We start from the raw sequence: 22,633 nt of genomic DNA on the forward strand, positions 1-22,633 counted from the left end.
ATTTGGATGTTTCTGCAGGCCTGTGAAAGCAGCCCAGGTGGAGTTTCTTATGAGCTATTTCTTCCATAGCAGCAGTTTGTCACTCGCAGGGTGGATAACTGATCTGTCAGTCGTTCAGAGCTGATCAGATCAGATTGATTTGATCAATTACGTATTGTAGCATAAAAACGTGACATTTGAAAAAAAGTTAGATGTTAAATGTTGAAAAACCCTCAATCATTTTTAGAGTGGAACACATGGAAGAAAATGAACATATTATATCATCATAAAACTATCTATTCAGTTTATCAATCGAAGTGGGAAATATCTGGCATTTCTGGACGGTTTCTGAATTCCCATCATGACAAGTTTAAGAAAAGAAATGTATTTAATTATTTAACAAAACATGGATGTTGCTGATCATTTTGAGATTTTACAATAATGGCATCTGAGATTAAAAAAAAAACAATTAAAAAAATTCTGACTTCCCATGTCTGAGCATTTTAAAAATGAATTTAAGTCAATTTAATACCAATAAAGGCCTTTTTTTTTACATTAATGAATTCAATGCCTTATAAAATTTTTGAGGATCTGCAGGAAACCTGTTTGTGGTGGCAGATGAAAAAGATGCCTTACCCATCAACAGCATCCTGATTCTGGTCATGGAGATCGTAAGAATCCCAGAGCAGAGTCGGGTTTCCCTCTGTGGTGCACATGGACTTGTCTCTTCCCGTTTCTGTAATGGTGCTGGAGAGGACATTGCGAATGGGACTTAGTTCAGGATCCTCCAAACTGCTTTGCAACTGTAGAGTCCAGTCCCTGTCCTGAGGCTCTCTGGGCTTTGCGCTGCTCAGAACCTCCGTCTGTGTGGGCTGATCTCGAGACCTGCTGGACTGGTTGGCTTCAATGCAAGGGTCAGAGGGATCCAGGAGCTGCAGGTCTCTCTGAGGTGTTGGGTTCTGCGTGATGGTCACTGTGTACGAGTTTTCCAGATCGTCTACAGGCAAGCTAAGCCAGGGGTTATTGGGTAGCGCAGCTGAGCGCTTCACTTTAATCTCGAAATTAAGGGAATCTGTGGTTACTTTGGGGATGATCTGAATGCTGGCCCTGGAGGAGTTTCCCACAGAGCCCAGGTCAAACTCCTCTCCGTGATCTTCAGAGTCTGAAACACTGGAGAGGTTCTCAGTGTGGATTTGAGGCTGGATCATAGCAGGTTTCACAGATTCCCTGGTCCCAGCCAGTCTAGGCAGACCTTCCAGTCCTTCCCTCCCTCCACAGGCCTCCAGCTGGCTGCTCCCAGCTCCATCAAAGCCGGAGTCGAAGGAGCTGAGGGAGGGGGGTTTGTCCTCAGCTGCCACCGTCCTAGAAACGGCAGCCGAATGAGACGCTCCGAGAAGACGAGCTGCTTCCTTTCCATTTTCACATTTAGCGAGCTTTCAACATCTTTAGCCGTTCTCTCTGTGGCACCGTCAGAGGAATTATCGACATGGCTGCTCCGCAACAGCTCGTACTGCCACTGTAGGGCCATCTGGAGGTCACTGACAGCCACAGGCCCTGAAGACATCAGCAGTTTCCTCAGAGTCGCACACCTGATGGATAAATAAAAACAAACACTGTTAAACTGGTGTAACAGTACCAGAAATGGGACCAAGTCATTGTTTTGAAAGTTACAAATCCAAAGTCTTTGCACTCAACTCCCAAGTGAAGACAAGAAAGTCCATTTGTTATTTATGCTAGTTTTAGTTATACTATTTTTTTTTTTTGGTGGGGCAGTGCATGTTTTCCTTCAAAATCACAAAAAAATGTGAAAGAAAAAAAAAAATCAGCAATAATTTTTTAAAGAAAAAAAAAAAACAAAATTAAAAAAAAAAAATTCAAAGAAAAACTAAATGACCAAAAAGTTTTAAGAAAAACAAAATTCCCCAAAAAAATTGAATTCGCCAAATCGCCAAGAATTTGTTATGAAAAAAAAAAGGTTCAAGGTACAAAATCACAGAGAATCTGTTGGGGGGGGGGGGGGGGGTTCATCAAAAACAACAACAAAAAAAAACCCAATAATTTCTAATGAAATAAAAACCCCAAAAGTTTTAAAGCAAAAATAAATAAATAAATAAATTTAATTGGGGAAAAAAAAAATTGCCAAAAAAAGTTTTAAAGACAACATGCCTGTCCAACTCAAGGGCCCTCACGTCTGAGAGGCACGTTTTCTTTTAAAAGATTAATAAATACAAGATACACCATTTAAAGTTGCTCCTCCCAATAGAAAATAAAGAGAAGTTTCAAGTGAGAAAGGATGAATCATGTGCTGTAACCTCTCACATGAAACTCAGTGCTCTCTCACCGCTGAGACATCCGCTTGCCCGCCTCCTGGACTTCATCATCAGGGATGGTATTCGACAGATGAGCCAGATAAACCAGCTCCTCCATGTCTGGAGGGGGATTCTTCTTCAGGAAAGTAGACAGTTTGTACCTCCATGAGGGGATGGAGCCCAAGGTCCTCCTCTGCCTCAGTGTGGGAAAACCGTCTCCATTAACCCCCGACAGCAGCAGCTGCAGGACGTTCGCACCCAGGACCTCACGGTACCAGCTGCTCGCCTGTAAGAGAAACAGGAAACACAGTCAAGATTTGGATTTTCAGAGACATACAGTCAACATTCAACCTCGAAAAAGGCCCTCCATCACCACTTACTTAACAACTGACACTTTACATACCTCCAGTGCTTCAACTTCATCTGTAAACCATAAAAGCTATTGAATTTTTAACTCAACTGACATTTCACACATTCTTATTTCTCATCCTTCACTTGAGAGCTGAACTGTTCTCATGGCTTAGACAACTGAAAGTTTAGCTGCCATGTAACTGCCTGCAGGCTTAAACTTGAAGCTACAGACTTTAAATGCTTTCTCGCCACCAGACGCCTTAACCCTTTTCAGAGCTTACACTTCAAGCGCTTCACCTTAAACTGCAGCTTAAGTAAAACATCTCACATGCAAACAACAACCTAACTCTAATCGGCAAAATGGCAAATATTGGCCCCAATAACTGGCCACACAGATAATCTGTCGACTCCTAATAGACACTGCAGTTAATGGGTGATCTCTAGATATGGCTACAGCAAATCACTGCAGGAACGACCCCTTCAAAATGTCCCCCAATGCCGCCGACTTGCCTTGTTGTAATAGTGATGGTAGTTGGAAACTGCTCTGAGGGTTTGGAGAATGAAGTGCACGGCAGAGCTGAGTTTCTCCTTCAGCCTCTCCACATCCAGAACCCAGTGCTCCCTGCTCTGTCCGTCCAGCAGCAGGATCTCTGCCACGGTGTGGATCACATCTTCAGCACAGCGAACCAGGGCCTGGGGGGAGGGTGATGTGAGAATGATATGTGACATCTAATCAGGAAAACAACACCTTTAAGTGCACTTTTAGACTCTCGTTTATGAAAATCTGTACCACGATACAATCTGACTGAGCTGCACAAAAAACAAAGGCAACAGGCCACGTGTTGGTAATAAAACTGAACGGGTACCATAGCAGGAGTGTAAATGGACGCCTCAAATTCAGCCACCAGTTTGGCCGCCTTTGCAGCATCCCTGGCGATCTCGATTTTGTACGGCTGGAGTTTTTCCTGAAGAAGAGTTTTTATCTGCTCTGTGATCTGAAAGCAGACGTGAACACTGTCAGTTCATAGAGACAACAAATCAAATCTTCCTGGCATATATATACACGCACATATACAAAGTGTACAGTGAACGTGTTAGATGATTAAATCTAACAAACCATCATTGTACTTGAAAGGGAATCAGAGGATTGTAGTTTTTACGTGTCCAATAACTTGCAAAAAGCCTTTATTCAATGAACAATGTTTTGGTGTTCAGACCTTCATCAAGTTGTTTTTATTTTTGCAAGTATTTGGTCAGTGTGCAGAAATTCTCCCTTTTTCGTATCCTATGGAAGTTTTCCTCCCACGCACCTGTCAAGTTTTTTTAGGGTTTGCATGAGTCTCAATATTCAAGGATTGTAGTCTTAAAACCTTTGAATCTTTGCTCTTTTATACTCTGACCCTCAGACCCAAACAGTGTGCAGCAGCTCACCTGCAGAGCGTCCTCTCGCAGCTGGAACACCTGCAGCTGGAGACGGGCCTTAGAAAAGGCCTGCTGCCACAGCAGCTCCACTTTCTCCACAGCTGCTGTGATCCTGCAAAATACAGAAAAGATCTAAAATATAGCTGCCAACATCAATTCAGATTTATTACAACAAACTGTGTGCCTGTAAGTGGTTGCTATTACACATTCAACCCTCATAAACCCGAGCACCTGTGTTGATTTCTTTCAGTGACATGGAATTAAGGCAACAAGCATCTTCATGATAAATGACCCAAAAATAATCCAAAAAATGTAATAGAAAGTTAGGCCTACAAGAAAAAAACAGAAGACAATAAATAAATAAATAAATAAAAAAAAAAAAAAAGGAAATGAACTATAAAAAAGTAATAGCAAGTAAATAATTATAAATACAAATACATAATTTTTGTTTCATAGTTTTAAATATATAATTCTAATAATTATAAATATTGTCTTTATTTTTTTTTTTTTTTTTACTTTGTTTTGATACTCTGTTTTTTACTCTTTGCAACTTTTTAGGTCATTTCTTGTCACCTTTAACTAATTTCTTGCAATTTGCATCATTCTTATTGCCTTTTTTCCACGAATTTGAAAGAAATTAAACCAATCTGCTCCCATCTGAAAGGTCTGAAAGCTTGTGAAAGATGTTTGAATGCTGCACTCAAAAACTATTGTCAATTTAGTTTTCAAAGGGATAAAAACCATAGAGAATTAGTCCCTGGCAGACCTTCATTAAACTCAAAGATGCATCCCAGAGTTTCTAAATAAGGTATGCAACTGTCTACTGTTAGAAATGCTCTTCCATGCTTTTTTTGCTTTATACACACATTCTTCTAGAGCAAAACACTGAGAAATTATCAAATTTGATGAGTTTAATTAACGTAAAATGATTCAAATAAGACATTTTACAGCACACAACCACCTAACTTGTCAGACTTATGTTGGCATTGTGCTTCAGCTGCTGTGCAACACAGGACTATTGCAACACTGGAAGGTATGCGTGGGGAGGATTAAGATAAAGGCATTTGAGAGCAGCCCTCTCTCTGTGACTGAGCGCTGTGGGAGCTGCAGTCCGCTCTACCTGCTGTGGTTCTGCAGCATGTCGAAGGCCGTTTGGGTGAAGAGGGCGGTGCCAGCCATCGCCTGGTAGCATGGCTCCTTCTCGGGGTAACGCAGCTTCTGCATGATGGTCTCACAGTGCCTCAGCAGCTCATCCAGCCCCAGCTCCCTGTGCACCACAACATACATATTCAGGTGGTATAATGGATAAGAGTATATATTATCGAAAATAATTCAGTTTTTTGCTTCTTGGCTGTGTAACCTGCCCTGCTGATAGACTTGTTGCCAGTAAGGAACTGGCTACACTGAGAACATGGTCATTCTTTGTTGCAAGTCACTGAAAATATTTGTATTTTGCAGTTTTTATCTTTAAAAAGACATCATGGAAATAATAACAATATCCAAGGAGATAATCAGATCATTTTTGCAACAATTACACATCCCTACAAGTAGGAGGACTGCCTAAGTTTAACCCTTAGGGACTGTTTGGCACATTTTACACACTTTGATCATTTTGGATGTGTTCATGCATATGGAATACATTTTGGCAAGATTGTGTATTTTTGTTTAATCTGTCCATTTCCAGCTCAGCTCCTACAATAAATCTAAAAATAAAACAAAATGCTCCATTGAAACCTATTCAAATTGCAATTTTTGATCCCACAGCCATCAAAGCATAAAACATGCATTATGTATTATTTCCAGGTGTCATTCTGGACTTTTGCCTTAGAATTTGTAATTTTTGCCATTTTCCTCCTGCTGACATAATTTTTTACAATATTTGGCATATGAAGAAAATACATTCTATTTCCAATAGGTGCACTGTCACAATCAATTAACATATACCAGGCTATGATGACAACAATAATAATAATAATAATAATAACAATTATTATTATTACATATTAAAAAATAAAAAAAAACTTTGCATGTAATATATTGAAAATAAAATATTTTTGATCTATCTATATCTATAAACATAACTGCATCATGACAAAACACTGGTGGTTAAAATTCTGAAAATTAATGAACATTTAATATTTATGAATAGGACTGAGGTTGGTCCCAAAAAAATAAACTAAATGAAAGTAGAAGATCATATCAAGGTATAATATTTTTAGAGCCTGATTTTGAAAACGCGTATTTCGATAATGTATAAAAATCAATGTAGCTGCAAATCTGTGAAATATATTCTAGGTACCATCTATCTATTCTATATATTCTAGATAATACAAAAATCTACTTTGCATGTAGTATATTGAAAATAATTCATTTTCTTGTGTTTATTTTTTTTCATCTGAAAAACCTGCTGTTTAAAGGGTTAACGTTTAAAAGTGAAAAATTTATGAATGTTTTTTGATATTTATGATTAGGACTGATGTTGGTCCAAAAAAAATAAACTCAATGAAAGTAGAAAATCAGATTAATGTGTAAGAATTCTTAAAGCTTCACATTTTGTGCGCAGAGAGATGAGTGTGTTTGATATGAAAGCGGATCCTTCTTGATTGTTTGACTCTTAAATCTACTGAAACAGCGACTGTCTTTGGGAGGGGGGAGCAGGATGTGAGTCTGACCTCCTGAGCTGCTGGAACGTGGCCTCGTTGGTGGAGCAGAAGTGTTGGAGCTCGCTGAAGGTGGAGGGCAGCGGCAGCCTGGACAGCGCCTGCAGGGTGGAGACACACGAGGGCAGCCGCTGCACCACACACACGAACTCCTGCACAAACTCATCGACCTCCTGCAGGGACAGCACACCGACAGCGTCAGTTTGAAATGCAACAATAGCCAGGACTGCAACTGTGTTGTAAACAGTCATATTTTTACTGCTAACATTTTTTTATAAAAAAGAAACATATGTGACGATTTAAACAAAAAACACCTGCATTGCTGCATATTAGAGCTACGTTATACAGAAAAACAGTTATTTTACATTATGTGGAAGGCTTCCATGAAACATTACATTACACAGAACTAAATTCCACAACTCTTCCAAAACTCTTAAGGATTTTACTAATTCCATGACTTTTCAAGGTTTTTTCCATGGCCTTGGGAACCCTGTTTATCATAATAATTTGGGATTTTAGGGACAAAGTAGACTGCAGTTTCACGTTTAAATCAACTGAACGCTGAATTCACTCCCATGTTGTGCTGCATTCCTGCTGATGTCCAAATCTTTGCATTAGAAAAAGACATGTCCTTCTTCACAGAGGATCTCCTACGAGCAAAATATCAATAATTCTCCCTCACATGTTTTTATGTGGAAATAGAGATTAAAAAAAAATACATATAACAAAATAAATAAATAGTGCAATCACAATCATTCAGCCATAACTGACATCAAGGCAGCGCTGCTAGATCCTATAATGAAATCTTTAAAAATGCCATTATAACGCCTTGTTTAAAGTATTTGCAACATATTGAATCTTAACCTCTGTATTGAGATACTTGTCATATCACCACATTCTTGCCAAAACATAGCCCTACAAGTTTGATTTATCCTCACTTTTATCCTCTAATTTTTGATGAAACGTAAAGCTGCTCTGATTTATGCTCAACACCCACCTACTAAATGTAGGTCTAGTGGAGCTTATTGCACCCTAAATAGGTCTCCTATAGGCGGAGAGCTGCCGTGGTTAATGACCACTGATCGCAGCCGAATGGCCCAGATGAACATGACTGAATGTATAATGTGATGAGAAGAGGGGCTCCTTTCACTTGCTAATAGGGTCAGCTGATTACGCCGGCCATTTGCACAAGCTTCACCAAGGTAACAAACAATGGACGCAGGCCGCTTGGACACATCTCATGAATGAACCCACGCAGGAAAACATCTCCTGACCGCACGAGCCCAGCGCTCTCCGCCACAGAGAAGAAGATTTACGTGGAATAAATATTTGGACTGCAGTATTGATATAAACAGAGTGTATTTGTGTGTTACTTCAGACGTAAGCAGAAGAACTGAGCGAGTATTTGTGTGTGTGTGTGTATATGTGTGTGTTTGCTCTAACCGCTGCCGGGGACAGCAGGACAATGAGACTTTGTGTTGATGCCCTCTGACTGATCATGAGGCGGATTCATAAGAGTTTCTTTGAATCACTCAGATGCCATGTGTTTCACAAACACCACTTCGCAGAATGGTTGATTTACGGAGGCATTTATAAATATAATCTGTGTGTTTACAATCGTGTATTTCTTAAATCATTAATGGGTGTTTTGCCAAGTTAAATTTCAGATGCCACTGATCTGATCTGTATGTACACATGCAAGAACAGATTTCTATATTATCTGCAAACTGTTGCCTCCAGGTTTGCTCACACGAGTGTTCAAAATCTGATTCAGCAAACCCGCTAACATGCGAAGAAGGCGATTTACAATGAAAGAAGACATTTCCCAAAAATTAGGGGAAAAAAAGTGAAAAGTACATAAAAATTACCTGAACACTAAAAAACAAACTAACAACATAAAGTTAAATATGTAGCCACTAGCTGGCTAGGCTAGTTAGCTGACACTGGCCAGATTCATCTAAACTGGGATAAATAATTTACAGTGCTGTTTTATCAAAGCTCCAAATTGCAGACGGATACTTTATATCAAGAATATTGTTGTTATTGAAATCATGAAAAACATTATCTAATAGTTTGCCATAAATTTACTTATTATTTATTTGAGGCCAGCTTGGACTCTTCGGCTAAAACTAGCTTTAGTTGCCTGAAACATCATGATTTCATCAGTAGTATGAGTATGCTTTTCTTGGAAGCACTCAAGAGTAGACCTACTGACAGAGGTATGACTTTTTCCAAAAACAAAATCACCTTGATGAAGGCGACCCAGCTCTGGTGACAGTAGATAAGGTAGCCGCCCAGTGAAGCCGTCAGCTGGCTTCGGTCGATGTAGTTTGAGAGGTCAGAGATTTCTTTCAGAAGGACTTTCTGCAGAAAGATTAGATAAGTCACCTACTGAAAACAAATCTAAAACACACCCACATGGACTGAATGTAAATGTACTGCATGTGTTTCTGTCACCTTGAAAGCGACGGTGTAAGACTTTGACGGAGCCAGGAGTTTCAGCAGCAGCTTGACGACATCCTTCTTCTTGGGCTGAATGATGTACACACTGTGGACTGTGCGCTTGTGCAGCTAGAAAGAAAAAGACCACAGTTTGTCATGCTCAGACATTAAAAAAAGGTTTTTACACATTCTTTTGTAATGATTTAATTTGGAAAAGAGAATAGTGCTGATGGGCCAGTGGATGACACATGACTTGCAATTCCAACTGTGGCCGCTACACACGAGCAGACAAACCTGTCAGGCAAAGATTTAGTGTCGGGTCTCCTCCACGCTGTGCACTGCACACTAAAAATATCCTAGAAATCATGTGTCTCTAATACATACAGCACAATGCTGGAGCATCCATCAGCATGTTTAATCTGCATCACCCGAGGCTCAAACTCATAACCTTACACAGCGAGGGCGAGTCGTGCTGTTGAGCATCCTGCTAAGTGAGAAACCAGAGATCGGCTTCATGCATGTAAAGGCAGATATTAAACTAGTGTCATAAATTCAGTTAAAGACACAAGTCTGAGAGTTTTTGTACTTTATTTAGACAACAAAAGAGATCACAGTCACCTTGACCTTTGATCTTCAACCACTAAATTCTAATTCAGATGATGTTAAATCCCAAGTGGACGTTTGTGCCAAATTTAAAGAAAATCTTGTGTTCTCACAATGACCTTAAACTTTGACGACCAAAATCTTTGTCAATTCAACCATAGCTTAGGCCACGTTTAGACGAGAAAAGCCTGACTAAAACCATCTTTCCTTTGCATTTAAAAAAAAGTGCTTTTATGATAAAACTGTGACAACGATCCTCGTTTACACGGATCAAAACAAAACAACACCCTGTAGTGTGCATGCCAGGCCAGTAGTTGACGGTGTAACTTTGTACTGACACACCATAGAAGAAGACAACGCACAAGCTCAAAATGCAACTGTGATGTCAACGTTCTCACAGGATCCGTGCATTGGCATTTTACGCAGCAAAAGAAGGGGTTAAATTTTGGATTATACTCTGGAACCTGCTTTAATAAAATTGCATTTTCAGGCCCCAAAAACGCAGTTGTTGCATGAACGAAAGGCCAAACAGCAACAAAGTTCAACCTTTCATTCAAGAGTTGTTGCTGTGTAAAAAGGCCCCTTAAACTGGACAAGTTTTTTTAGTGCCAAAATCAAAGGAAATCCCTCAAAGTGTTTTTGAGATATTGCATCATGAGGATGGGAAGGAGCACCAAAATCTAATCAGTTCGTCACAAAGTCCAAGTGACGGTCTGTGCCAAATTTGAAGAAATTGCTTCAAGACATTCTTGGGATATCTAAGACCATGGCTATTGCCAGCTAAGAGGCGTAAAAATATGGTAGGAGATGGGTTAAATGACTTACATGTTTGCCTACATTTTGGTGAAAGTTGTCAAACATATGACTGAATTTTCAAAGTTTTGAACTTATGACAGATGCTGCAGCGCAATCATCTGGACTATAAGGCCTTAATTTTAATTAATTTTAGTTTTCTTTTCCTTTCTTCAGATTCTATGGTTGGAACAACAACATTGTCAATCTTTGGAATTGGTGGTCTTGGAAAGCAAAAAAAAAAAAAAAATCATGTCATATTGAGTTCAGATGGACCACCACCACACAAACACACGGTAATCACGAGTCATTTTCCCCCTCAAACAGCAGTTAGTAATTACAAAATAAAATGTTTAAACATGACGGAATGCTTGTTGACATCAGGCCAGCAGCTAAAAACCACAGAAACTATAACAGTTTTTTGAAAACTGCAGAAAAAAATGCAGCATCTCTCCACAATCCTGCTCATTTAATGTAATTTCACTGTGGCTTTTCTATTAAATAACCGAGCATGTGACCAGCTATGCATGTGACCCCGGCCCCCCTTCTCCCCTGCACGCAGGATTTCCACCACAGACATGACGCACTTGGTTATTGTACTTTGAAGATCAGCTCAGGCTGCAGCTCTTTGAATCGATAAAACTAACGTTGCATAACTTGATGCTGCGAGAAAAGAGCTCTGCTAGTGGAGCGATCACAAGGTGAGCACGTCACTGTGCTGTGTGCAGAGGACCCACTCCAAGTCCTGCTCATGCATAATTCACACAGAATCAACAGGAGAGACACCAAGCTGCTGTTTCACAAGATCTCTGAGCCTACACGCTTCCAGAATAAACCTATAAAAGCACGCTCACTTGGTAATTTTACAATAAGAATATGCAAGATGATACAAAGATACTGGTGTTTTTTCTGCAGAGAGGAATTCTCTGTTCGGGATTGGACAGTCTTCTCAGTTCTGCTGTGCGCTGACTTTTCTCTGCTCACAGGCGATGACAAATGAAAAGCCAGCAGTGGGTAAACTATCCTGGTTGTTAAAAATTAGCTGTGTGCTGCATTTCTGGACACTGAAAAAATGTTGAAAAGAAATGAAAGAAAAGAGAAAAGAAGAGAAGAGAAAAAGAAAAGAAGAAAAAAATAAAAAGGTCCACTTGTTATAGCTACTTACAGATAGAAAAAAGGTTGAATCAAAATAAGCATGGCAAAGATTTCAGTACACATAGAATGATCGAAAAGTAAAGTAAAAATGCTACTATTCAGTGAGTAAAAGTAAAAAAATACTACAATTCACAGTAACAATAACGACTATATACATTTCTGTTTACTGTCCCACATACTAGTGTGACCTATGAGGACAGATTACAAAAGATAACTGCACTCAGAAAACTGTAGAACACATAGTGTGTAATTTGTATTCTAATGAAGTAAAAATAAATATATTTGCACATAGGAATGAAAAAAAATGCTCAGAAGGGGGAAATGAGAATTAAATTAAATAATTACACAGTGCAGATGTAAGACAAAAAAGAAACCAGTAACAACTATAAACCAGGGTTCTAATCTGAAATGTTAGAAACATTTTTTGGTGCACTGTTTAGCTGTGATACGAGAGTTTGTGAACAAAAAGTGGACGCAATACTGTTCATTTTATTATGAAAACAGAGGATGAAAAAAACGGATCAAACGGTAAATCTGGGCTGTTCCGACGAGAACGGCCCTATTAAAAACTTAAAAGTCTTTCCTTTGCATTTGGAAAAAAAAATGCATTCATATGAGAACATTGTGAAAACGATGCTTGTATACACAGATCCAAGGGAACAACCGAAAATGCTGTAATATGCTTGCCAGGCCAGTAGATGTCGGTGTAACTTTGTAATGACACACTATAGAAGAACACTGCACGCATGCAGGAAGTGCGACCATGATGTCACCGTCCACACAGGATCTGCGCATTGCCACGGTGATAGACGATTTACTCTAGTAGGGCACCTAATAGCTAGGTTGGTTGAGTGGGCGCCCCATGTGCAGAGATTGCCTCCTCGCCGCAGGGACCGTGGGTTCGATTCCGGCCTCAGCACTTTGCTGCACGTCATCCCCCCTCTCTCCCCCTTTCACACCTAAACTGTCCTATCAAATAAAGGCCAAAAGGTGATCTAGTATCTATTATCATTTTCTAATTAAGTTTTTTTATTATTATTATTATTTACAATTGATACACAGTTTGTTCCCCTTTACCAAGATTTTTGTTTTCATGAGGGATGGGAGGGATGAGGTTTGCTCCATTTACTCCAAGTGATCAGAAAGCCAATAAACATAATTTTTTTAAAAATATAAAAAAAACCAAAACAAATTACACTCTTGAACCCGGTTTCAAAAGTTTGTGTTTTCAGACCCCCTAATCATTGTCATTTGAACGAAAGGCCAAACTGTGATAAAGGTTTAATGTTTCATGCAAAATGCTGACGTGTTTAAGTGGCCCCTGAGGCAACGCTGAACAAATATAAACCCAGATTCTATTACTGCATTGCCTATTTTTTGCCTCGCATTTTGTAATTCTAGCTAATTTGTAACCTGACAGCCGCGGTTGAGTCAAATGGATGAGTTTGCATTATGTCACCCTCCAGCGGGAGTGTTTATTGGTCCGGTGCAGCGCAGTGCATTCTGGTAGTTGTAGGTTTTCTACTTTTTGAGCAAAAGCCAATGCCACAGTCTTCTTTCTGTTTTCTCTGCTCAAGTAGCATCAATTTTAAAAATATTTGCATCCCTCTATTGCATAGACAACCCTTTCCAGCTGTGAAAGACTTCTTTAAGCCTTACTGACAAAGGGGTCTAATATTAGTCTGTAGTGGCTTATCACTGACATAATCGTCACTTTGTAGGTTTTTTCTTAATGCTAAAAATGTCTGGAAGTTTTTGTAACAGCATTATGAGGCACACAGGTTTTACTGCTGCCTCGGGGTGTTTCTGCTGTACATCCAGTAAGCGCATACTTTAACCATCTTTTAAGTGCACCTATAGTTTGTGACAGATAGCTTATATGTAGACATGTAAAGGAACAGACATTAAAGCAGAAAGATTACAGACATCCTAGCTGTTAGTAAGCTGTGTTTGGTGCATTGATGGCAAAGAGGCAGAGGCTTAGGATCAGTCAGCTGGATGTGTAAATGCATAATGAAAGCTGGATATGGGGCAGACAGTCAGCCTTGCTGCAAACTGTGGGCTCCATAGACCTCTATTGGTGCAAAAAAGGTCAATCCATAGTGAAGAAGTGCAGCGGGCCACATAACATGGAAAGAAAACAGGTAGTAGAGCGATCATTTTTTTACTCTAAGCAGGAAACTTTCATTAAAGTGAGCAGGTATCCAGTTATTTAAATACATTTATGGTTGGGCTACAGTCCATCACCAAAGGACCATCAATTTTCTGAGCTATTACCATGGAAATCTAGGTGTCACTTTCTAGCATCTATCTTTAAAACAATCACTGGAAACATGACACAGGCAAGCATCACACAAGTCAGGTTTCCATTAACCCTCAAAACGCACAAACTGAAACTGCAAATATAAAATACGCCTCAAGGAAACATGTCAATTTTGAAAAAACTCCCATTTATTGTAAAAAAAAAAAATTAAAAAAAATGCTGGCATGAGGCAGTATTTCCGGTGATTCAAAAAAGTCATATTTTGCAAAACTGCAATAGAAACACTTTTTTTGGCTATTATAAGTCACATGATACCATGGCTATATGCCTGTCAGTAGGAACTGGCTCCCTCATGATGCAGCAGGCGCTATAAGCTGTTCTTGCATCACATAAATCTTCAAAAGTTGAGCAGAACATCTGGAAGATTTGAATCCACAATTCCTCTGTGAAATTGTGGACTATCACCTCCCAGAAATCCCTCGTACATGGCCGCTCCCATGTATAAGGGGCTCGCCTTTCCATTATTGCTAGCATAACGCGCCTTGGATTAGAAATAATGACAGCTAGTGTGGTGGCTGCAATAGAAATAAAGCTGCTAATGTTTTGAGCATCCATCACCATGCTTCTTGGTATGTTATCGCAAGAGAAGTCGCAGAACATCACTCAGTGGATACGCGGTCATCTCGCAATTGTGTTTTATCAAAGGTTCAAAAATATTGCTTCAGTTTTGCACAAATCTGTAACAGAAACCTGCTTACAGTCACTCTGCCATGACAGTACCTCTAGCAGCAGCAGCGTCTCAGCGATGAACCTGGTCGTGGTGGGTGAGGCGTGCCGCAGATCAGCCACCACTGATACCAAACTCTCCTTCTCCTGCTTCTTACTGTGGAGAGAGAACAACCATCAGTACATCCCGTACTCTCCATCACACGCATTTGCACACATAAAGTAAAACCCGTCTGACTCCACGTACTTGTGTAGACACAGAAAGTACTTGATGAAGTCCACCACTTCTGCTTTGCTGAGCTCTGAGGTGAGTTTGGCTTGTTCTTCTACTGGGAACACGATCAGAGGGCAGCCATGCTGATCAAACGCACCTGTACGGAGAGATAAAACACATTACCTCAAGTCTCAGGTATGTCTGGCAAAGGAAAAGACAGGTTTGTCAAATAATTTTATATGGAATTCCTACTAAGTTATGGACATTTTATTCTAGCACATGTAATAGATCAAGGCACTCATGCCAAAATAACTGCAAACTGTTAACATTTTATGCAGAAACCTTATCTGCATCTGTCACTCCAATACAGTAAAATCTGTAAGTTTTAGTTAGGGACTGTACTTTATTTATCAGAGGACTGTTGGCTGGGGCGTGATTTCTTTTCTTTTTTTTTTCTTTATAATTTTTTAAGACGTGTAAAAACTAAAATTGCTTTTTTAAACATTGTATTTTATGTTGCAGAACAAATGTCTAAATATCTTTAGCCCGTGTTAACCACAGACCTAATTTAAGGCATTTTACTGAAAACCCATTAAAAAACAAAAAACAGACTTTGAGACGACTTCCACGTTTTAGGACTCATTGGGATGACATATTTTTGTAGGCCAAACAGAAGTTAGCATCTAGCTTTTGTTAGGCTATACACGAACTACATCGTGGTTACACGAAACATCACAACTATAAAAACACGGTAAAAGCACGCTAAAACACAATTGAAAAGTATTATAAACAGATAAATCTACAAGTTTGTGTGCAACTCTGTAAAAGGCAAACAATTGGGTTTAATGAGTTTCTGTGTCCGGTGTGATGACGTCTAATGTCCCCAACAAACACTGTAGTCTGATTTAGCCACTTGTTAGCAAGCGCCCAGACGCGTAAAACCTTAAAAGCCCAAAAATCTGGTTTATACGAACGTATTTTATGTTGCAGAAAAAATATCTTAAGCCTGTGATAACCGCAGACCTTATTTAAGCCATTTTACTGAAAACATGTTTAAAAAAAAACCATAGACTTTGACACAAGGGAACCGGAAGTGCGAAAATGCTAAAGGACCTCTGTGTTTTAGGACTCATTACTTCGGTCAATCCCTGATTTAAAGTTTTATGCCATTCCTAACCAAACTCAAAAACAAAACCCACTCCCCAGAGCTGAGTGTGCTTCCCCCGTTTTGCACCATCTCTCCCATTTCATAAATAACGAACAGTCCCTTAGCACTTACCATGACTAGCCAAGCTTCAATGCAGTAAAAGCCACAATAACGTACAGTACATATAAAACACAGTCTAGAGTGAGAGTAGATGAGCAGGTACCCGGGAAGAGCACGGCAGCAGAGTGGAGCACATGATCCGCAGGCAGCGGCGGGGAGGGGACACACTCCTGCGCCGGCTCCTGGACGTCTGAAAGGTTTGTGGGAAATGATTATTTTTGTTGAAAACACGCCCGACAAGAATTTCCCACACGTTTCTTTTTGGGTTTTTTTTTTTTTTTTGCAATATGACCGCTGGGGGAAACAGCTCCAGCAAATTCCTCGCCGCCTCAGAAAAAAGTTGGCTCATGAGCAACACAATGTAAACTGATAAATGCGCCACAAAAGTGTATGAGAAGTTACTGAGTAAAATACAACATTTACCGCCACACAAGTCTCTGCGGATAAAGAAGATGTCGCGTGCACTTGTCTCTCCTACCTGTTGCTTGTCGACTCATCTCGAATTCCTCACTCGCGCCTCATTTTAAAAAGTTTTATCCCTTGTGGTGTCAAACTCGTCCCTTCACTGGTCCTATGGGTCCACCAAAGACCTGACCGGACCCAGAACAGTTCTACTTCGGTGCCGCTGGAGAACAGGACCGTGTGGACCGCGGCTGCTCGCTGCCTCTCTCCGCCATGTTGCATGCAGCCAGCAGCTCCAGACTGAGCTCTCCCCGCAGACTGGATGCTGTTCGGCTTGTTTTATACTACAGAGGGCGGAGAAAACACCGAGGAGGACGGACCCAAGCTGTTGACCACCGCGACCACACAGCAGGGCCGTAGCCAGGATGTTTAGAGCACCGTGCCCCCCCCTCAAAAAAAAAATGTTGGCCAAAGATAAAACTTCGTTTTTTGGTATATATGTAATGCTTTTACTTTATTATTCAGTTTACCCTTTAAAACCTGGATCAACATCACTTTCAGACACCTGTAACAAGTATTTAACAAGTATTTAACCGTTTGAAGCACTTTTTAATTTTTTTTTAACTTTATTTTTCTTTGTACTAATTTTCAGAAACTTTCCTTGCACTTTTTAAAATTATTTGCTAATTCACTTCGCTTCATCACTTTTCTTGTGCTGTTTTGAGATACCTGTAACAAGTATTAAACCCTTTGAACCCTGAGCAAATTGGTTTGAGTTTTTTCAAAAACGTTAGTTAATTAGTAACTTGCAATAAATTAATACTTAAAAAATATATATATAAAAATATTTGGGGAAAAATATAGAGAGGAAAGAAAAAAGCTAGAAGAAAAAAAACACATTTATAATTATTACTTTTTAAGGTAATTTAATTGTTTTTTTAACTTTCTTTTGTTGTGCTGATTTTCAGATACTTCATCACTTCATTTCACTTCATCTCTATGGTGCATCTATAGTGCCTGTTGGGCTTTATAAACAGCTGGTCAGGTCAGTTGTGCCTGCAAGCATTTCCTGTGCAGGAAGAGCCAAGCCCTACATTTCTGTTAATATGCCTAACTGGTCTGACTGCATACATCATGGGGATCATTCTAACTCAGAACCTTTGTTTAACTTAAGTCATTATTATTAATTAACTCTGATCTAATTTAAGATCTCTTGCAAGTGTTCTAAGTAAACTGAAGAAAATTCCAAATGCAGGTGCAAGAAAGAGAAAATTAATGCTTTATTTCTTTCTTTTTGTTCATGGGAGAATAAAGAAAAAGTGGAAAAATGGCAGAGATTGTTTCCACTGATAAACACAGTTTGCACTATGAAGAATCTGTTCTTGAGAACCAAAACTGAATCGGAGTTTCATAACAACTTATCAATCTTATGATTCATACAGCTGGCATGTTGTTGAGACTGCATATTTGGTTCCTTAAAGACTCAGAGAGCTACCCCATTTTCACAGTGATCATCCAACAGACCCATATAGGCTTCACTGGTGTGAAACAAATAAGAGTAATATACTTTCAAAATTGAAACAGTTTATTCCTCTCTCTAACATACTTACATAACCAAATTGCCCAATTGGTGCAAAAAAAACAAAAAAACAACAGTTTTCCCCTAATTAAACTCTAATGTCTTGTGTCATCACACACAGACAGTTTGAGATTGATCAGTATATACATTAGAAGTCTAGATCAGAGACTTCAATCTTTACATATTCACTTTCAAGGCAGAGCTCCACAAGGGTCAATTTTAGGGCCTTGGTGTTTTTTTGTTTTTTTTGTTGTTATGTTTGTTTTTTGTTTTTTAATTAATCAATTTAATTAATTAGTTGCTAAATGATCTGCCCAATGTTTGCAAACTTGCAACTAATATCTTATTTGTGATCAACCCTTTATTTTTAATTCCTACAGATAATAAACTCACTGCCATCTTGAAAAAATAATGAATCTAAATGGCTTAAGATGAATGAACATTTACTCATTGTTACTACAATTTATATCTAATGCAAAAGTCAAAATTAAAATTATTTCTCCACTGTAAAAATAACTTAACTTAAAAAACGCAGAGTCCAGGCTGCCTTACATTTTAAGTTGACTGAATTTGAGAAGACAAGTTCCAAATTACCCAAACTTGTCTTGTCAAATTTAGGTAACTTAAAATTTGAAGGCAGCCCAGATACCAACTTTTTTATGTTCATGTTTATTTTTTACTGTGTAGGCCTATAGATTATGAACTTTTGGAGCTGGCTTACAGATAACATACACTGAAAAAAGACAAATTTTAACCGTCTTCAATTGGCAACACATAAATTAATTGTTTTGTTGTTGTTTTTTTTAAATTGAGTCATCAACAACAACAATAACAATTATCTTTTTTTCATAGTAGTTTTAGTGAAACCATGATTTCTGCAACAACAAAAAAAAGGATGCGTGAGAACTTGTCATAAAAATTCAAAAGATTATAGATTAATACAAATATTTGATAGTATTAATTTTTGTAGGCTACAGGGATGAATCAGATTCCCTTTTATAAAAGTTCTGCTATTTCAGGTTTTTCCAAATCAGCTCACATCAGGTTACCCAGTTTAAACATTGTTAATTCAAGAACTTTGCTTTCTGTCTTTAAGTATTATTTCAGCATATTTAACCCATTGAAACATGGATTAACATTACTTTTCTTGTGCTACATTTAGACATTTTTTACAAGTATTAAGTAGAAGGTAGAAGGTAGATTTATTGGTCATTTTTTAAAAAACAAAATGACTTTTGTCCTTGATCCTGCTACATCTTTGGAGTTGAAGGATGAGTTGATTAAAATCAGCAGCTACTATGAAAATTCAATCCAGTTCCTTGTTGCTGCTGGTGGCATCATTCAGTTCCTGCAGTGCATTTGTTGAATTTGCATCAGAGTCTTGTGCCCAAATGGACTGATAGAGGAACAGCTCTCAGTCCAATCCAGGTCAGCCTTGCCCTTATGCCGGTCTGCTGCGTTCATTCCAAAACACACACAACTTTTCCCGATGTTGATAAGTGCTTCAGCAGAAGGGGTCATGGTGTCAAAAAAAATAGAAAAATATAGCAAAAAAGTAGCAAGGATTTGAGGAGTGACTGGCTGCTGCATCGACATGTGCTGCCGTTGTCTTCTGAATCTTTCAACCCTGAGCAAATTGGTTTGATTTCTTTCAAAAACCCGGGAAAAAAGTCAAAGAGCAACTTGACCAGAAATGTCCCACAAATTGCAAGATATTAGTAGGTTTCGAAAATTATTTTTTAAAAACTAGTAAAAACTATTGAAAGAGCTACAATGATTATCATTCATCACAGCAGTTTTTGAGGTAATTTCCTTTTTTAACATTTTTTTATTTAATTCATTTCTTGCTAATTTTCGGGTAATCTACCTCTAAGTTTTACTTATTTCTTGCAAATGTCTGGGTCATTTTTTCTTAGGTTGCTCATAGCCTTCTTCTCATGTTTTTATTTTTTTTTACATAACTACCCAAACCTGGTAGTTGTGGCTTTTGAAAAACAGAAAAATCCCAACATTTGACCATAGCATCTACCAATTTTACATACTTTCCTTAAAATAGAAAAAGAAAAAAAGAACTGGTTCAGAGGGCCATTATGACTTTGACCAACTGTTAAACTCTCATTTTCAGTGTGTGGAGCAGCACTTGCTGACTTTTCCTCCCTGCAGGTGTCTGTCAGGCTTCACCTCTTCATAAATGACACTATTGTTTCCTTTGGACACATTCTTGGCACGCTTCAGCTGCGGCAAAGAGAAACAAACAGTTTCAGCCACTGTCTTTGTTGCATTATCTGGGTCAGGTTTATAGAAGAAATATGGCTCAGCAGGCGGTTCCCAGCCACTCCCAGGCATTATGGGGGATGTAGTCCTCACAGCATGTTTTACAGGTTTCCTCAACTTAAAATACAAAGGAACATTATTTTGTAACATGAATGTATTTGTCTTTGATGTCCTGCTGGTTTCACTGGAGGAAAGGCAAACATGTGAAGACAAATTTCACAAAAATCTCATCTCTAGATTGATAATCAAAGATACATCTGTGAATTTGTAGGAATTACTTACAAGTGTATTCATTGTTTTGCCAGGCTGAGCTCTCCCAGCAGACTGGATGCTGCTCAGCTCATTATATACTACAGAGGGCGGAGAAAACACAGAGGAGGACGGACACAAGGTATTGACCACCACAACCACACAGCTGGGCCGTAGCCAGGATCTTTAGGGTACTGTGGTGCTCCCTGGGCCCCCTCAAAGCTTGATATAAGTCTGTTGCTTTTTATTATTTAGCTAACCCTTTTTCTTGTGCTGCTTTCAGACACCTGTTAGTATTTAAGTACTAACAGGTACTTTTAGTATTTAACCCTTTGAAGCCTGAGAAAATTGGTTTGATTTCTTTAAAAAACATGGGGGGAAAGGCAGAAACTTGAAAGTTATTTCTTTTGCGAAATGCAAAAAATTAATAGTTTTAGAAAATTATTTTGAAAAAATTAAATTTCTAGGAAGTAAAGAAAAAAGCTAGGGGAAAAGTATATTTATAATCATAATAACTACATTTAAAATTATGTTAGAGAATTATTTACAATTTTAAGTTATTGATTTATACAATTATTAATTTTAAAGCACCTTTTAAGGCCATTTCCGTGTAAATTTATTTTTTAATTTCTTTTTCTCTGTACTGATTTTCAGGCAGTTTCCTTGTACTTTTTACAAATTTCTTGCAAATTTCAGGGCATTTCTTCTTAAGTTGCCTTCTTCCTACATTTCTGAACCCATTTTGGCTCACAAAAATGTCTGTGCTCTTGGATTATAATCCAAGATATTTATGAAGTTATTTTGCTTTCACTGTATTCCAACTTGACACTAGTCACCACATTGCCAACATCTTAACCTACTTTTCACTCTGACTTAATGAAATGAACCGTTTAGACACAGAAGGGAGAAGATAAAAACCGGGTTCCATTTTCACAAACATTCTGGGATTATTCTCAGAAAGCTCCTTTCTTTGCATAGAGGAGCAACAAGGAGTCCTAGTTTAGGAGAAATTTCGGACAATTCTCAGAGCAATTCTGAGCAATGAAGGAAAAGTAACTTATATCATAATGAGGGAGGAAGTGTATTTGAACCCATTATGATAGATTCTTTTAAGAGATGTGATTGGCTGTCCCTTTGTGAACCTGCAAGGTTTGGACATCCAATGGGAATGTTATGAACTGCATCGCAATATGAGACTGTGAAAGTGTTGTCCTTTTTTGTGTGATCACTGTGCTGATGGATGGTTGTGACAGGCCTGAGTCATCACTGCTGCACTGTTACATTTTTGCAAATATCTCAGTGTTGTGATCCCTTTATTTCTGACATTATATCGTTATTGCGTTAGGTGGGAGATGTGAGGGCATCTCTAATCAGATCAACCACGAACATTATCCAGCTGCACAAGCTAATCTGTATCATTTAATTTACTGTCATACAATCTAATTGGAAAATATTTCTCCCCCCGCTTTGCCTTTGCCATTTTCTTCACTCCTTAAGAAACTCTTAAGCCTCTTAAAAGTCCTCCTCTCTATGCTTTGTGAGTAACTTTCATCTTTACCAGGACGTAGTCAGAACTTTAAGGGGAAAGTTCTTAGAAAATGTAACAATTCTAAGAATTTCTTTTAGAACTTTACTCTAGGAGCGACTGTGTGCCAGTAAGCTCTGTGAATACAGCCTAATTTCTAATAAACATGGACAAATGGTGGTGAAAACATTTGCAGAGACTGATCAAGCCACTAGGGGGCCATGGAGGACAGATTAGCTGAGGGCCACGATTTAGGCACTGCACTACACATCAATACATTTTTTTGCCATATTTGAATTTACTTGTAACAACAGTGTTGTAACACATCATTTTGACACTCAGATTGGATAAAAATGCAATTATTGTTAATAATAATAAAAATCATCATCATTATTATCATTATTATTGTTATTAAATTACT

At 38.6% G+C, this 22,633-nt stretch overlaps 1 protein-coding gene across 1 annotated transcript in view; it reads right to left on the reverse strand.

Moving 5' to 3' along the window:
• LOC121955901 overlaps positions 1-16,884 on the reverse strand; it is a 21,031-nt gene extending 4,147 nt beyond the window's left edge. The window contains exons 1-14 of the mRNA XM_042503984.1: positions 16,662-16,884; positions 16,287-16,373; positions 14,950-15,073; positions 14,757-14,859; positions 9,179-9,292; positions 8,969-9,085; positions 6,734-6,894; positions 5,182-5,328; positions 4,071-4,173; positions 3,506-3,634; positions 3,150-3,332; positions 2,321-2,574; positions 1,466-1,568; positions 616-1,412 (exon numbers count right to left, since the gene is read on the reverse strand). Coding sequence (XP_042359918.1) covers positions 616-1,412; positions 1,466-1,568; positions 2,321-2,574; positions 3,150-3,332; positions 3,506-3,634; positions 4,071-4,173; positions 5,182-5,328; positions 6,734-6,894; positions 8,969-9,085; positions 9,179-9,292; positions 14,757-14,859; positions 14,950-15,073; positions 16,287-16,373; positions 16,662-16,680 — 2,441 coding nt within the window. The 5' untranslated portion in view covers positions 16,681-16,884. The remainder of the gene's footprint in view (positions 1-615; positions 1,413-1,465; positions 1,569-2,320; positions 2,575-3,149; positions 3,333-3,505; positions 3,635-4,070; positions 4,174-5,181; positions 5,329-6,733; positions 6,895-8,968; positions 9,086-9,178; positions 9,293-14,756; positions 14,860-14,949; positions 15,074-16,286; positions 16,374-16,661) is intronic.
• Between the last annotated feature and the right edge of the window lie 5,749 nt (positions 16,885-22,633).

Source organism: Plectropomus leopardus, chromosome 16 (assembly GCF_008729295.1).
Source record: "Plectropomus leopardus isolate mb chromosome 16, YSFRI_Pleo_2.0, whole genome shotgun sequence".
Taxonomy (NCBI): Eukaryota; Metazoa; Chordata; class Actinopteri; order Perciformes; family Serranidae; genus Plectropomus; species Plectropomus leopardus.